Source organism: Lepidochelys kempii, chromosome 3, assembly GCF_965140265.1.
Source record: "Lepidochelys kempii isolate rLepKem1 chromosome 3, rLepKem1.hap2, whole genome shotgun sequence".
NCBI lineage: Eukaryota > Metazoa > Chordata > Testudines > Cheloniidae > Lepidochelys > Lepidochelys kempii.
This window is the reverse complement of record NC_133258.1, coordinates 158143188-158160440: the sequence shown is the minus strand read 5'-3', so window position 1 is coordinate 158160440 and position 17253 is coordinate 158143188. Positions and strand designations below refer to the sequence as shown.

The 17253-nt window shown below is 39.9% G+C and overlaps 1 protein-coding gene across 18 annotated transcripts in view; it reads right to left on the bottom strand.

The window, feature by feature from the left end:
* Positions 1–17253, bottom strand: part of ENAH (ENAH actin regulator) — a 144754-nt gene that overhangs the window by 73620 nt on the left and 53881 nt on the right. For all 18 annotated transcript variants that reach the window (XM_073338722.1, XM_073338726.1, XM_073338724.1 and 15 more), the window contains exon 3: positions 9485–9662. In XM_073338722.1, coding sequence (XP_073194823.1) covers positions 9485–9662 — 178 coding nt within the window. The remainder of the gene's footprint in view (positions 1–9484; positions 9663–17253) is intronic.

Below are 17253 nucleotides of genomic sequence, written 5' to 3'. Positions count from 1 at the left end.
AAAATGGGGAAATAGTTTTACTTTGTGTAATGACCCATCCACTCCCAGTCTCTATTCAAGCCTAAGTTAATTGTATCCAGTTTGCAAATTAATTCCAATTCAGCAGTCTCTCGTTGGAGTCTGTTTTTGAAGGTTTTTTTTGTTGAAGAATTGCCACTTTTAGGTCTGTAATCGAGTGACCAGAGAGATTGAAGCGTTCTCCAACTGGTTTTTGAATGTTATAATTCTTGACGTCTGATTTGTGTCCATTTATTCTTTTACGTAGAGACTGTCCAGTTTGGCCAATGTACATGGCAGAGGGGCATTGCTGGCACATGATGGCATATATCACATTGGTAGATGTGCAGGTGAACGAGCCTCTGATAGTGTGGCTGATGTGATCAGGCCCTACGATGGTGTCCCCTGAATAGATATGTGGACACAGTTGGCAACAGGCATCAGAATGCATCCGACGAAGTGAGCTGTGGCTCACAAAAGCTTATGCTCAAATAAATGTGTTAGTCTCTAAGGTGCCACAAGTACTCCTTTTCTTTTTGCAGTAGTAATAACGTAATTTCAGAGAAAGATTTAACTTTCAACCTGAAAATTATTTGTTAGTTTCCAGATGAAACTAGTATAGCTTTTCCCTTTTCTGATGTGTATTTGTTGTTTCTTTTCTCTTTTGCAATTTAAGTAAGAGATGCCTAGGATTAACTAAGATTGTTAGGGGAGTTTGGTTCTTTTAAATTGTCCTTATACCAACTTATATCCAGAAAACCATATACTCATTTAAAAAACACAAGAAACAAACTGATGGTTAGAAAAAAAATGATGCCAATCAAACCCAGAGGATTCCTACATAAATCACAATTATTTTGAGATAGAAGCGACTATATGGAACAACCTATGCAACTACTACAGACACCATCCTATAAGCATCTTCTCTCTCTGCCCTCATCTCCTTTCACTACTAACTCAAAGTCCCCTCTAGATGCAAGTCGCACATACAAATTTATTCTTCTCATACTCATTCTTAAACCACTCCCTTGGGCTAGCATTTCTTGAGACCCTAAAATAGATACTCCACAATAGCATTTGTTGTTCCTTCCCAGTTCAGATAATATATTTTCTGAGACCTCTATCGCAGGGGAATAGATTGTGGTCAATACTAGACACCTCATACTATATTACTGCTGTTTTTTTTAAAACAGGAGTATTATATGGGCAACCCTGAAGAGGAAAAAAGCAAAAGACATGTATGCATATCATTAATTACCTGTGCCTTCCCCTATTTACAGCTATTCTCTTAAAAGACTGAATATTGTAAGTGAAGGCTCTCAAATGATTATCCTCATAGCTTCGCTCCTTTAACATTTACCCTGTCATTTCATTCACTTTTTGACTGCCAAATTGAACTTTTCAGGAAGCAGATATCAGGAACTTTCCTTCTGTTATTGTGTGAAACAATTTCCCTTCCTTACATCTACAGTGTGCAAACCTTCACAAGAAGTACTATTGTCTTTGCTATAGGTGATTGTTCTTGTACTCACCAATACCAATTTAAAAATACACTCCTGGAAGATTATTAACTTAAAATCAGACATTCCTTTCAACTGAACTCTGGATAACAGTGCTAGATATCTTGTAGCTGTCAAGGTTCCTTCCCCACTCTGAACTCTAGGGTACAGATGTGGGGACCTGCATGAAAACCTCCTACGCTTACTTTTACCAGCTTAGGTTAAAACTTCCCCAAGGTACAAACTATTTTACCCTTTGCCCTTGGACTTCCACTGCCACCACCAAATGTTTATCTGGGTTTATTTTATTAGGAAAGCGTTGTTTGGAAAAGTCTTTCCCCCCAAAATCCTCCCAACCCTTGCACCCCACTTCCTGGGGAACATTTGCTAAAAATCCTCACCAATTTACATAGGTGACCACAGACCCAAACCCTTGGCTCTTAAGAACAATGAAAAAAAGCATTCAGTTCTTGGAAAGAAGAATTTTAATAGAAGTAACAGTAAAAAAGAAGTAACAATAAAAAGAATCACCTCTGTAAAATCAGGATGGTAAATACTTTACAGGGTAATTAGATTCAAAACAGAGAATCCCTCTAGGCAAAACCTTAAGTTACAAAAAGAGACACAGACAGGAATATCCATTCTATTCAGCACAGTTTAATTTCTCAGGCATTTAAAGAAATCATAATCTAACGCATATCTACCTAGATTACTTACTAAATTCTAAGACTCCATTCCTGTTCTGTCCCCGGCAAAAGCATCACAGAGACAGACCCTTTGTTTTTCCCCTCCCCCCCAACTTTTGAAAGTATCTTGTCTCCTCATTGGTCATTTTGGTCAGGTGCCAGTGAGGTTATCCTAGCTTCTTAACCCTTTACAGGTGAGAGGATTTTTCCTCTGGCCAGGAGGGATTTTAAAGGAGTTTACCCTTCCCTTTATATTTATGACAGTAGCTGATTAAGGATCCTGATGCCTTCTGACCCTCTTAGATGTATGATTACCCACTGTTTAATTCAATCTTTCAAAGCTTCCTAATATTAATAATATTAAATACTAAAATATTAAGTATAAAAGTAGTTAAACTTCAAATTGAAGATTTTTTGGGCAAAGTCACATTTTTAACATTTACAATGATCCAGATGACCTCTGAAAAATACCAACATGATTAAGTAATATCACTTCATCAAGTTATGAGTAACTCTACAATTTGTCTGAAGAATATGCCAAGTGTAACTGTCATGCCAAAAGAAAATATTTTAGTGTGTTTTCCACAACGCAAGAATAGGTTCACTAACATATGAGCAAACCAATTGCAACTACACACTGGCAGTCAAATTTCATTATTTTTCTTCTATATTTTCTTAGTCTGCATAGTAAGCAATTCTTGCAGCAGAACTGGACAGGTATAAATAGGATTCTCCTACTCAGTTTGAAGAATCTGAAGGATTTTAATATTGTTACACATAGATCTAGGTAAAATATATCCTCTTGAAGATTAATATTTTTAAATATAGATTTCTCAAATTTGTTTCACCTTTCACTATTCCATCTTGGGTTAAATACATTTGTAACTATTTTAATATATAGTAGACAACTCAAAAGGACCAAAAAATTAGATCAACCTACCCAATAAGGAAACTGCTCCTAAACACTAAAATTCCCAGTGTAACATTCTTAAAAATTTGTACATACTTTAAAAAAAGAAAAGTGATTGAGATTTGCTTTTATAAAAAGCTATTTAAGTTTAGGGCAGTTTCAGCACATTTCCTAGCAATAGAAGTGCTGATGACATTTGAGCTGCTGAGCCAGTGATTTGTCCAGGTGAAAAAACTTCCATGATGTAACGAGTAACAGAAAACGGGATAGAGAAAAGCCCTGCACTTTAAAGTTGTTGTTAACTAGTGCAGATAAATATCTTTCACATATGTACATCAAAACAGGTTTTTGTTTTTTGGTCTGGAGAAAAGGGAAACTTAACTATGAGCTCCATAAAACAAGCTGGATGATGAGACATCCTGGTTTTCATATTAAATTAACAGGCTGGTTAAATGTCCTTGCCTGATGATCAAACGTCCAGGGCCCTTTCCTTTGCCACAGCTAATTTAAAGTGTATCTTGGACCAAAACATATTCAGAGTTTGGGCACACCAAATAAAGATATTTATTTGGATGAGAGCTAGCTAGCCAAGGCTTAATCCTGACAAGACTGAAGTGATATTGATTAGCAGCTAGAGATGCCAAGAATAATATCTGCCCCTTTAATTGAGGTTGTCTACCTTTAGTTGGGTCAGGTTTATGATGTAAAAATATGGTTGGGCTCTCAGCTGCTACTAGGAAATCAGGCAGCAGCAACATTCACAGACAGCTACAGGGTTACAACCATTCCTTTCAGATTAGGACTTTGCAACTATCATCCATGCCCTTGTCACTTCAAGATGAGATAAATATAATGACATTTACACAGAGCTGCACCTTAGAAAGCATTCAGAAACCGAAGCAGAGGCAGAATGCAACACTCTGCTTGGTAAGTAGAGTACCTGACCATGATTCTATTCAATCTATGTTTCATGTGCTGCACGGGCTACCTATAGGTTTGTGTGTGATTTTTAAGGTGGTTTTGACCTGTAGAGGTCAAAATGGTTGAGCATCTATGTACTGGAATGCCTTTACCCATGTTATGCCATCACAGCTGAAAGCAGCAGAGATACTAGACATGAAGCCCCACTAAAGGGACTGCTAGCAGGGCATTCTCTAGGAGAGCTCTATGGCTTTGGAATTTACTCACTTTGTCCAAAGTAGTCTAAATCCAATGACCTACAGGAACACCATAAAAGCTCATCTTTCCACCCTCTCTTTTCTCTCTCTTCCCCCCGCCCCCCCAGCTTTTGGGGAAGTGGTTAGGAAGCAGCAAGAAGGGGAAGATTAATTGAGTTGTTTGGTTTGTTGATAGTCGGTTGCGTTGATTGTACGGCTGTGCTTTAGTTATATTTTGTTATTTTTTCTTGTTTCAACTTTTAAAGTTCTGCCAGGAGTCCCTCGAGAATACAGACAGGCACTCTTTATTTAGACTTGTATGAACTAAAAAAGAAATCAATTGTTCAGAACAGACTAATTCAGGATGTATGTGTGCAGCAGACTGCTAGAGCTTCTGCTACTAAAAAAGTAGCAAGAGTGTACTTGTGTGTGACTGGATATACTTTATACTAAATAGTACAAGACCCATCAAATTCAAGTAACCTGCACACATGGACCATTATAAATATTTAGGTTAAATGAAAAACTGGACGTGTTGGATGTAATTGTTAAGGCATGAGAGCACTGCTGAGTCTCATGCAACCTCACTGCATATGTCATTTCAGTCTTTACGGCAGCTCAATTCTGGTGAAGAGGTGATTATTAAAGTGGCATAATGTCATAATAAGGAAAATGACAAAGTGTTCAATGACAGCTAAGAAAGAAAAAAGTGCAGAACTATGACAAATGTGATTCCATTTTACTCTACGGTGGTTCTTATATTATGCCAGGCACTCATACTATGGTGATAGATGCCAGTACAAACCCGTAAGATAGAGGGGTCCAGAAAAACACGGCTGCCTGAAGCCTGAGCTCGGAGTGGGATACCAAATTCATCTGCTTCCATCAACCCTCAAAACTTATTAACCTTCCCAAAAAGCAGCACAGATTTGAAGATGGATTCTACAAAAAATCCAAACATTTTAAAAAAAGATACCTCAACTAAGAAGAGTGTTACTGGCTCAGAGTGTGAAGAGACCTCTCAAATTCCAAGTGACAGTAAAACCAGGCAGAAATGCCATTGCTGAAGAAAATCAAATGGTTATCAAAGTGGATATTTTGGAGTAGATCTCCGAGTTTAAGGCCATGAAAGGATCTGATGCCCAATCTTCTAGCAGTAATGAAGAAAGCTACTGATGTGAAAAGAGTATGTCACTGTGCCAGAAACTGGCCTAAGAGAAACAAGTGAGACACAGTCATATGGCACTGATGGAACAGAGAGAGAGAGAGAGATGCAGCTTAAACTGGATGATATAGAAAACAGAGTGAGAAGGATCATCATCAGAATTAAGGGAATAACTGAAAACACTGATGACTAAAATACAATCTGGTATATAAAAACTTTAATTGCAGAGTTGTTACATCTGAGCTCTCTGGAACAGATGAAGTTCGAGAGAGCACACAGGGTACTGCTTCCCTGGCCTGGACCTCATAATAATGGACCCAGAGATCTAATTGTGAAATTTCACTATCTGAATATGAAAAAGGCCAGAGACCATTCACTGCTCATACTCAGAGGCCACAAGCTATGATTTTTCCATGACCCCTCTGTCCTAACTTTAAAAGAGAGAAGGGAGCTGGGGGGAAATTACAGCAGCACTCAGGATCGCAGATATCCACTACAGATATAAATTCTTATTTAAACTCTCATTCAGCTTCCAAAATCAGTATTATACAGTAAGAAACTTTAAACAAGAAAAAGGTCTCGCACATCCAAGATGGGGCACAGGCCCCCTTTGGCCTTCGGAATGAAAAAATACCAGGAGTAAAACCCTTTCCCTCTTTATTCCATGGGAACTTGCTCTATGGCCCCCAGTAGTAGGAGGGCTTGCACTTCCTGGGTGAGCAGTGAGGGGGGAAAAGGGGTGGGAAGGAGGGACAGAAAGAAATTAGAGGTGTACCTTACTGCCACTGTATTGAGAACCCAGTGGTCCGTAGTTACAGTGGTCCAAGCAGAGAGGTAAGGCAACAAACGGTGGGAAAATAAAGGATGAGACAGATCCTGGTTGCAGGCTGGGAGGTCACCCTACCACTAAAGTATATGAAAACAGTAAGAACTGATAACTATCCACTAAGCATAACTATTTACAAAGAAAAAAGTTCAAAAAACCACTGAATAGGAACCACTTGCTAGAGCAAGGGAAGCGTTCCAGCACCAACACTGGCGTAAGAAGGAACTGAGGGAGGAAGGGGGCCGGCGGCATCCTTATACTGCACATATGGGCGCCACTCCAGAGGGTGCCAGAGCCGGTTCCCTACAGATACCACTGAGGGTAAAAACTTCTGGCACCAGTGTATGTGGTGAGCACACACACCTACAATGGAATGGACATAAGCAAGCACTGGAAGAATATATGATCATTTGAAGGACTGCTGGAGCAAGTTAAGTTGATCACAAACTTATTCAACTTATTTCAACATCTGAAAAAAAATATATTTTCAATGTAATATATAATATGATACTTGTCAAATCAGAATGATTATTTCATCTTCATTTTCTCTAAACAGGAAGTCTAGTTTTAGCTGTATTAGTCTTATAACCTGGAATCATATTTTATTTGCAGATCTTTGTTCAATAGCTATGTAACAGCAAACAGTATTATGCTTAGACAAATAATTTTTGTTCATGATTTTCACTATACACCAATATTCTCTAGGTTATCCATGCCTAAAACAATTTTTAAATCAGTTATAGTTAAAGTAAAATAATATTAAATTCATAGTGATTCTCCCAGTGCCTGATCTGAAGCCTGTTGATGTTAATGGGCTTGGGTTCAGGCCCAAATGATTTCACATCAAGTATATTCAGTTTATAAGTTAACTGCTGCCACTGAGAGCTGTGGGGGGCCATGCCTGCAGAGGTCAAAGTAAACAAAATGTCTCAAGGCCCACCTGATGGGCCGCATGCCAAAGGTTGCCGACCCCTGTTCTAGCCTGACAAACTCCAAAGAATTAAGCTTTGTTTTTTTCCACTTACATCACTAGTATCAACAACTTATCCTTGATAGCAAACTATCTGTAGTTACAGTAGCATGTTCATAAGGCAGCTGTTTTAAAGGATTATGCTGCTACCATTCACATTTTAGTAGCAGTATGTAAGTATGCTACCTGTATTCAGAGCTAAGTGCAAACTGACTATTTTTATTTAACTGTTAAAATGTAGTGAAATATTTAGGTCAGAATGAATTTAGACTACTTATTCCTGCTTTCTTATTTTCCTATATTTAAATAGGTCATAATCTGACTTTATATTCAACTAAGCTTAAGGAACAAAAGGTAGGAAGCTAAAGAATACTATTTACAAAATAAGGAACATGTATACAGGGAAACAGTGTAATAAAAGAAGCAATCTTCTCTTTAGCATTATATTTACTATTCAAGTTTTTCATTTTTGTGCTCAAGGTAATCTGACTCTTCTCGGCCTTTCCCTTATATAGAACATCAAAAGTTCTATATAACCAAAGTTTCTCTAACAATTTAGTTGATGTATGAAGCAGAACATAGACTTTGAAATGCTAGTAGTAGAAAGAAATGGTTTTGGTTGGCTAAATAAGTAAGTGGGTTTCACTTGAAGACACAGGTAATACTTTTTGTTGACAAAAAAAATCACTTTTCTGACTAGTGACATCTTACAAAGGGCAAGCATTCCAAAACTGTTCTATTTCAAACTGTTTGCACAGTTTACATGTTGCTGTAATTTCCTTGTCCTTTTCACAAACAAAATATTTGGACTGAAATAAGAGCTCTTTCCTTAATGGCACAAACAAATTCTGACTCACTACAGAATCAAGGGACAGTTTGGTAGCGAGGAACAACAATTTTATACATGCATGAATATCTGGCAGGGAAAATATAAAAACCCTGGAAAAATAAATTACTACTTGCAGAATTATCATGACAATTTATCATCACATGCAAAACATCTACTTGCTGATTCTCATAATGATGAGGAAGCAATTTTACTTGCTTACCAAAAAAACTGCCCCAGGAAATTTTGCATGCCAGCTATATTTCTTTCACTTTTCCCTCTTGCATTTAGAGCTTTTTCCATTCTCCCATCCTGCCAGCATACTGCTAATTAAGGTCACATTGTAACTGAAGACATTAAATATCATCTTCACTCCTCATCCAAATTCCCCCCAATGAAGGTTTGGGCAAGAATTTTATCCTTTATTTTTATTTTTGTTAAGGATTCACACAAAAAAATTAGATCAACTATGAAATGTGTAAAGACTACATATTGAAGCAATGTAATTTTGATTCATTTAAGTGTCCTACAAACTTCCAGTATCTTTTACAAGTTTATAAACCTGGAATAAAATCCAAGATTTACATTTCACTGTAATTTGGAATTTACTACATAATTTATGCTTATTTGTGTTTATTACATACAATTGTTAATCTAACCAAATGAAATGAAGAATTCCGATACTTTTCAATACTATTTCCAACTCTTCTAAATTTGAAATCATCCTTAAAAATTTTAACAATCTGGCAGGAACTGTTCTCTACACTAAGGTTTTTGACAGCAAATCTAGGTTAGGCTTAAATTCTAAAGATTCCTTCAGAAAACCTTGCAGATATAGCTCAAGAAGCCAGGATGTTGTCAATTCTCTGTTACTAGTGGCTTCTTTAAAAGTGAGACAAACTGGAATTAAGACAACAATATGCCTATTAAGCTTACCAACTAAAGCACTGAATCAATGGGGGCTAAACTCCTAGGATTGGGGAAGAGATGTTAGATTTTCTTCATTTGACTTCCCCTTTTAATAATAAATTAAGATATTATATAAACAAAACAAAAAAAGAAAAATCTGTATAAGATTCACAACATTTTCTCTAGAAAGGAAAATCCTCAAAAACATCTTGAGAAAAGAAAAATTAAGATTTAATATTTAATTTATTTTCCACATTTCTACAAGTAGTAGATGAACTGCTCTCAAGGATGGTATTGCGTGAATGATAATCAAAGCTGGTAGGAGAGTTTAAGCATATAAATACACAATCAACTGAGGTGTCTGGAGGCCCATCCGTACTAAAGAAATAGTATCTTCTCCACTAAAAAACCCAGTCTGCATTAAGAATCACAAAACTTGGCATTGAAAGGTCAAGAAATTAAGATTTCAGTTTAAATTTTTCATCTAATCTCTATATTCTGAATAATCTGCAGTCAAAGAAAAAGTTTAAAAGCCTTACCAGTTTCCTGTGAATTCAACACTTCTAAGGCATGCATCATGGCACTTGCGAAGACATTGGCATCTTCTTTACTGCCAAAGTTAAGACCATACACCTGTCTAGCATCACGCCACTGGTGGAAGGTCTGCGTAGCTTGATTGTACTTCAATCCTTTTGGAATGGCACAATTTATTACCACCTACAATGACAAAGTAAATACTTGTAAGTAAATTTTAAGTCTCAAATATTTTACTGTAATTTTTCCCCCCCAATACATTTAAGCTTTATTTAATTTCTTTCCTGTAGACATTTTTGATTATTTAACTGTTTCATCCTGTTTTTAATAGATACAACAACACTTAACTACTCATCAGGAGACCAGGTAAACTTCTCCTTTTAAGCCAAGTCCCAACACTGCCCCAAATCTGCGGGGAAAACCTGGGGGCCATCAATTTCTGCATAATTTTAAGTTTAAATTTTGTACTTCTTTGAAATATATGAACTTTGTGATGTGAGCCAAGACAGCATTTTCTTCTGGACTTTGAGAAGTATTTACTGTCCCCTTTTCTCTCAGTGGGGTGTTACTTTGCTATTATTAAGCTTCACAGTTCAGTGTCAACACTGACTGTTTTTTCTATGACCATTTCATTAGGAATAACCTTGTAAACTGTGAATGTGTGTGTGCTTGGATATCAGAAGTTGTTTACAACCCACAATCCCAAAGGCTGTCTCTGAGCTTTAACATGTCTGGTGGCTTTCTGTGCATAGCAGGCAGCAAGAAAATTAAAGAGATCTTGGGGGCGCTAAGTAGATAGATATAGGTAGTTCCAACAACGAGATAAGCTTATGGATACTCATTTGGCAGGTAATTGCAAGGTTTAACATGGACTCCACTCTACACAGATAACCACTCTTCGCCTGCGAAGCAATGTTGACAGTTATGCAAGAGTGGTGCTATTTGTGAAAGTCTCTGGAAGTACTACTCAAGAGATTAAGAAAAATAATGGCTAAGGAAGTGGTCTTCTAATGGCCTTCTAATGAGCAGCACTGTACATGAAGTGATCTGTTTTAAGTGTTCCAAATATACTGAGATGGGGGTTGCCTTATATATGGTTCACTACAATGACAAAAAAAGTCTGCATTAAAACACAGCAATTATTTACACTAGACCATATCAGTTGGCTTACAAATAAAAGCAGTGACCGTTCTTACTGATCCTCATATCCCTCCCAGGCTCGGGCACTGCACAGAACCTCTCCAGCCACGGATCCAGAACACCCCTCTAGATCAGGACTTGCAAAGGAGTCCTTAGGCAGCAGTCTTATGGCTATCTTCTGTATGGCGGACAGCCAGATATGGGACTTGTAGGGCCCCTACACTGCATAAAGTGGCCAAAGTGGGGATGAAGGTCTGTCTCACCTGAGTATATCAATAAATGTAGAAGTTGCCACAACTATTAAATGTTTACAAATATAGTCAAAGTCCTTCCCATTTTGAGATATTTTTAAATTAAATGTAAGTATAGTTCAACACTGAAAATGTAAAAGTGGCACATTCTTACTCCACAGATCTGATTCCTGTATGTCCAGAGACATACTGTACTTAAACAAAATATAGTATGTTGTACTCCTGTTGGACCTACAGAGCCAATACAGATGAAGAAACCAGAAAAGGATACTGGTGTGTTTGCTAGAACTCAATATTTGATGACAGAATCTTAATTGTTTGTGATGAGTGAGCCAGAAAGAACGAAGCTTAGACACGAACTGTAAATCTCCACAGGGATAAAAGACCTGTGGCACGGCTGCAGCTGGCCTGGGTCAGCTGCACTAGGGCTCGGGGCGCTCAGGCTGTGGGGCTAAAGATCACTGTGTAGACGTTTGGTCTTAGGCTGGAGCCCGAGATCTGGGACCCTTCTGTGGCACTGCACCCCATATTCTTCACAGTGATATTATTATGAGATATGATTATGACATAACTATATTTTATGCAAGATGGGTCATGTGAGATGTAAATGAAAAGTTTATGATTTACTGAATATGATTATCCTATTTGTATGCATGTATCATTTTTGTATCTGCAGTTATGAATATTGACTATTAAACTGTATTTCAAATGTAGTTACACCTGGGTAATGCCCACTAGACAAGCTGTTTTCAATCTAGAGAGTGGGTGGGAAAGGGCCTATTCAGGGCAATGGGCCATTAGGCAAAAACAATAGGCCTCAGGAGTTGCTTATCTCCCACCTGGTGAGCCATCCAGTGAATGCTCCAAACAGCCTGAGAGTCACGGCTACTATAACTCTACAACATAGGTAGGCAAACTTTTTGGCCTGAGCGCCACATCTGGGAATAGAAATTTATGGTGGGCATGAATGCTCACAAAATTGCGGTTGGGGGGCAGGAGGGAGAGTGAGGGCTCTGGCTGGGGGTGCAGGCTCTGGGGTGGGGCTCAGGATGAGGAGTTTGGGGTGTAGGAGGGTGCTCCAGGCTGGGACTGAGGGGTTCAGAGGGCAGGAGGGGGATCAGGCTGGGGCAGGGGCACAGGGAGAGGCTCAGGAGTGCAGGCTCCAGGCGGTGCTTACTTCAAGCGGCTCCCGGAAGCAGCAGCATGTCCCCCCTCCAGCTCCTACGTGGAGGCATGATGGCCAGGCGGCGCTGTGCACTGCCCCGTCTGCAGGCACCACTCCCACAGCTCCCATTGGCTGCAGTTCCTGGCTAATAGGCACTGCAGGGGTGGTGCTTTGGGCAGGGGCAACGTGTAGAGCAGAGCCCCCTGGCTGCCCCTACATGTAGGAGCCAGAAGGGGATATACCACTGCTTCCAGGAGCCACATGGAGAGGCCCTTGATCCTGCTCCCCAGCAGGAGCTCAAGGGCTGGATTAAAACGGCTGGCAGTCCAGATCCAGGCCCTGTGCTGTAGTTTGCCCTCCCCTGCTCTACAAGGACGTGCGATGAGACCACATGTCTCTAGACTCCATCTTGGGATGTCAGTAATTTTCCACTGACTGGTCTGGGAACCAAGCTTTGATGCAAAGGGTTCCTGCCATATACAAAAGCTATATAAGGCGGCGAGTGACATCATTTGGGGATCTTTGCTCCTCACAAGACAACTCCTGGAAACACCTGAGGAAAAAAGACTGAACTGGGGGAAGTGCTGGACACAGGCTAAAGGGATTTTTAGCCTGAGAACGAAACACCTGGGGATTCCAAGCTGTAAAGCAAGTGCTAAGTGCAGCTCCCCCCTTAAAAATCTGCAGCCTGCTTATATCATCTCTTTGGATATGAACAGCGGATTCTCACCTGATCTATTTAGTATACAGTAACTCCTCCCCTTAAAGTCGTCCCAGTTAACAGTCTCATTGTTACGTTGCTGATCAATTAGAGAACATGCTCGTTTGAAGTTGTGCAATGGATCCCTTATAATGTTGTTCAGCAGCCACCTGCTTTGTCCACTGCTTGCAGAAAGAACAGCCCATTAGAGCTAGCTGGCGGGGGCTTGGAACCAGGGTGGATCGGCAGCCCCCTATCAGCTCCCCGCTCTCCTAAGTTCCCTGTGCAGCAGCTGTCCAGTAGGCTGTCAACTGCCAGGCAGTTCAGCTGTCCCTCCCCCTACTGCTGTGTGCTGCTCCTGCCCTCTGCCTTGGAGCTGCTCCTGGGAGCTTCCTGCTTGCTGTGTGGGGCTGGTCAGAGAGCCTGCTTGTAACTGCAGCTGGGTGTCCCCCTACCTGTATGTATGCTGGTGAAAGTGCAGGTTGGAGGGCTTTGTAGCTTGTAGTACAGTGTGAGAGGGAGCCCAGGCTGGTGGGTCAGGGGGCTCAGTGGTACCCCAGTTCCAGTTGGCACCTAGGGGGAACCATCACACCTCGATCCTCACAGGGTCCAGGAGCGCAGGCTCCAGTCCAAGTGTGAACATCAACACAGCGATTTTTCAGCCCTGGAGCCTGAGCCCTGCGAGCCCAAGTCAGCTGACCCAACACAGCCATGGGTTTTTTATCCCTGTGTAGATATATCCTCAGATTCCACAGTGAGTTTATGGGGCTGGCAGTGTGAAACAAAATCTTTACATGTGAACTAACCGGAGTTGATCTGAAAGCCATTAACACCAAGAATATGTACCTGCGTGATACCAAAGTCATTCTACAGAGTAGAACTGCATTATTAGATAATTTTATGGGCTCAGACCACAAAGTTTTGTATGCAAACATGGTAAGATTTCCAGAATAGAAGACTTTAAAAAAAATTTCTATCTATTCTACCTTTTTTATCTATTTGAGAAAACGTGGACCTTATTCTGCTTCTGTTACATCAGCTTAACATCAGTAGTTATATCTATAGTCACATCAGTTTGAGTAAAACTGTATTTTGTCCATATTTCTTCAATTGAAATTCCACAGCATAAATCTGCATTAATTTACAGGTAAGGTAGTTTTACTCAAGTTCTTGCACTTACTTAGTAAGTTTACTGCTATTAAAGCTAAACCTTGAGAAGTATGGAAGTGATCAGTTAAGGTAACATTTTATTATTGTTGTAGTTTATGCATTTGATTAATATTGATGTGAAAATTCACCAGAAACATTCCCATAACAACATTAACTCTAATTCACAAATGTATAGTACCAGTGAATTTTCAATATACGCATCACTACACACTTTTCATGGGACATGATATCCACGGATTAGTAACAAGTATGTTAACAGTTTTCATACATACACCTCTACCTCGATATAACACGAATTTGGACATAACGCAGTAAAGCAGTGCTCTGGGGGGTGGGGCTGCGTGCTCCAGCGGATCAGTGCATCAGTGTGTCTGGCTCTGACATGCTGCTCTGAGTGGCGTGTTAAGGGTGCCAGGCCGGGGCTGACGGGTTGGATATGGGCAGAGGGTCTTGGGGGGCTGTCAGGGGACAGAAAGCAGGGAGGTAGGGTATGGGGTGGGGTCCTGGGGGTGATTAGGGATGGGGGGGTCTCTGGAGTTGGCAGTCAGGTGACAAGGAGCAGGGGGGCTTAGATCGGGAGTGGGGTCTCTGGAGGGGTGGTTGGGGTGGGGGGTCTCTGGAGGGGCGGTCAGGGGACAAGGAGGGGGACAAGGAGCAGAATGGGTACTGCATACACCGTGTTAGTTCTAACAAAAATGATTTGCTGACTATTAAGAACGGAAATGCTTGAGGCCAAAGCAAGTTCAATATAACATGGTTTCACCTATAATGCGGTAAAAAATTTTGGCTCCCGAGGACCGCGTTATATTGGGGTAGAGGTGTACCTTGAGAATCAAACAACGTAATTGGAATGTATAATGTAAATGTTGACGTTAATACTAAGTAAATCGTTAACTTTAAGAGCAACAGAATGTTGCCTTAGTTTATCGTGTGCATACATTAAAATTCAGTATTTTTTTTTGTTTTTGAAATAGTTCCTAGGTATTTTCTATAAAGGTTATACTATTCACTCTTGCAACCTTAGCTAAGTTGACATTTCTATAAATGAAAATTTATAATAGCCAGCACTGCCAAACAAAGAATTTATAATCCAATAGCAGGATTTTTTTGAAATTACAGGAGACTGAACAAAAGGCACCTGTCAAGATCAGAAACATGACTGACCATTATACCATCAGTAATTGTCACTTTATATTGGAAAGTGGGAATATTTTAAAGTCAAAGTAAATTTGTCAAGTATGCCTTAAGATAAAATAATGTATCATATATTAAAGTTTCCAAACACAGACATTTATCATCCAGTTTTAGAATGCACACCAAAGACACTAACAATTTTTGCCATAGGTTTATGAGACAATCAATTTGCATGGTCAGTAGTGAAATATCTGAAAAAAGACCCATTTGTTATAAAAAATATTGATATATAAAATTAGAGATGGAACATGAGAAAAATGACCTTCTTTCTAGTACTACTTTTAATATTTCAGTCAAATGCCTTTAGTCAGGACAAACCATTTTAAGTTACAGAGGTTCACAATTAAACCAGTATTGCCTCCACAATATACACATCCAGATAAGTAATCAGGTAATTATACAAAGATCTTTATAAAATATATCAAGATCAACCTAAAACTAAGTTTCAAAACAATACGCATAACAAAAACAGAATCCATCAAGCACTGAATTTCATTAGTGTTTTTTCCTAAGAAGGCTCCATGGCTAACATATAGCAACATCTCAGATATTAACATTCTACAAATACATTAGAAGCAAGAGGAAGATCAAGGACAGGGTAGGCCCATTACTCAATGAGGTGGGAAAATAACAGAAAATGTGGAAATGGCAGAGATGCTTAATGACTTCTTTGTTTAGATTTTCACCAAGAAGGTTGGTGGTGTTTGGACATCTAACATAGTGAATGTCAGTGAAAATGCTCTTTTCCAGATGTCTGTGGCAAATACAGTGCCAACCTATAAAAAGGGAAATAAGGACAACCTGTGAAATTACAGACCCATCAGCTTAACTTCTATACCAGGAAAGATAATGGAGCAAATAATTAAGCAACCAATTTGCAAACATCTAGAAGATAAGGTGATAAGTGACAGTCAGCATGAACAAATAGTGTCAAACCAACCTGATAGCTTTCTTTGACAGGGTAACAAGCCTTGTGGATAGGGGGGAAGTGGTAGACATGGTATAGCTTGACTTTAGTAAAGCTTTCAATACTGTCTCGCATGACCTTCTCATAAACAAACTAGGGAAATGCAACGTAGGTGGAGCTACTATAAGGTGGGTGCAAAACTGGTTGGAAAACCTTTCCCAGAGAGAAGTTATCAGTGGTTCACAGTCATGGTGGAAAGGCATAAGTGGGGTCCCGCAGGGATCAGTTCTAGGTTTGGTTCTGTTCAATACCTTCATCAATGATTTAGCTCACCGGTTCTCAAACTGTGAGTCGTGACCCCAAAATGGGTCACAACCAATGGGGTTGCTAGGACTGCTGTTAGACTTGCTGGTGTTCAGAGCCGAAGCCAAAGCCTGAGCCCCACCGCCTAGGACCAAAGTTGAAGCCCAAGGCGCTTCAGCCCTGGGTGGCAGGGCTCAGGTTACAGGCCCCCTACCTGGGGCTGCAGCCCTTGAGCTTCAGCTTTGCCCCCCCTGGTCCAGGGTGATGGGGCCTTGGGTGAGCTCAGACTTCAGTTTCCCCTCCTTAGGTTGTGTAGTAATTTTTGTTGTCAGAAGGGCGTCGCGGTGCAATGAAGTTTGAGAATCCCTGATTTAGATAATGGCACAGAGAGTACACAAAGTTTGCGGATGATACCAAGCTGGGAGGGGTTGCAAGTACTTTGGAGGATAGGATTAAAATTCAAAATGATCTGGACAAACTGGAGAAATGGTCTGAAGTAAATAGGATGAAATTCAGAAAGGACAACTGTAAAGCACTCCATTTAGGAAGGAACAATCAGTTACACACATACAAAATGGGAAATGACTGCCTAGGAAGGAGTACTGCGGAAAGGGATCTGCAGGTCATAGTGGACCACGAGGTAAATATAAGTCAACAGTGTAACTCTGTTGCAAAAAAAGCAAACATCTTTCTGGGAAGTATTAGCAGGAGTGTTGTAAGCAAGACACGAGAAGTAATTCTTCTGCTCTACTCCGCGCTGATTAAGCCTCAACTGGAGTATTGTGTCCAGTTCTGGGCACCACATTTCTGGAAAGATGTGGACAAATTGGAGAAAGTCCAGAGGAGAGCAACAAAAATGATTCAAGGTCTAGAAAACCTGACCCATGAGGGAAGATTGAAAAAAAACAACTGTGTTTGTTTAGTCTGGAATAGAGAAGACTGAA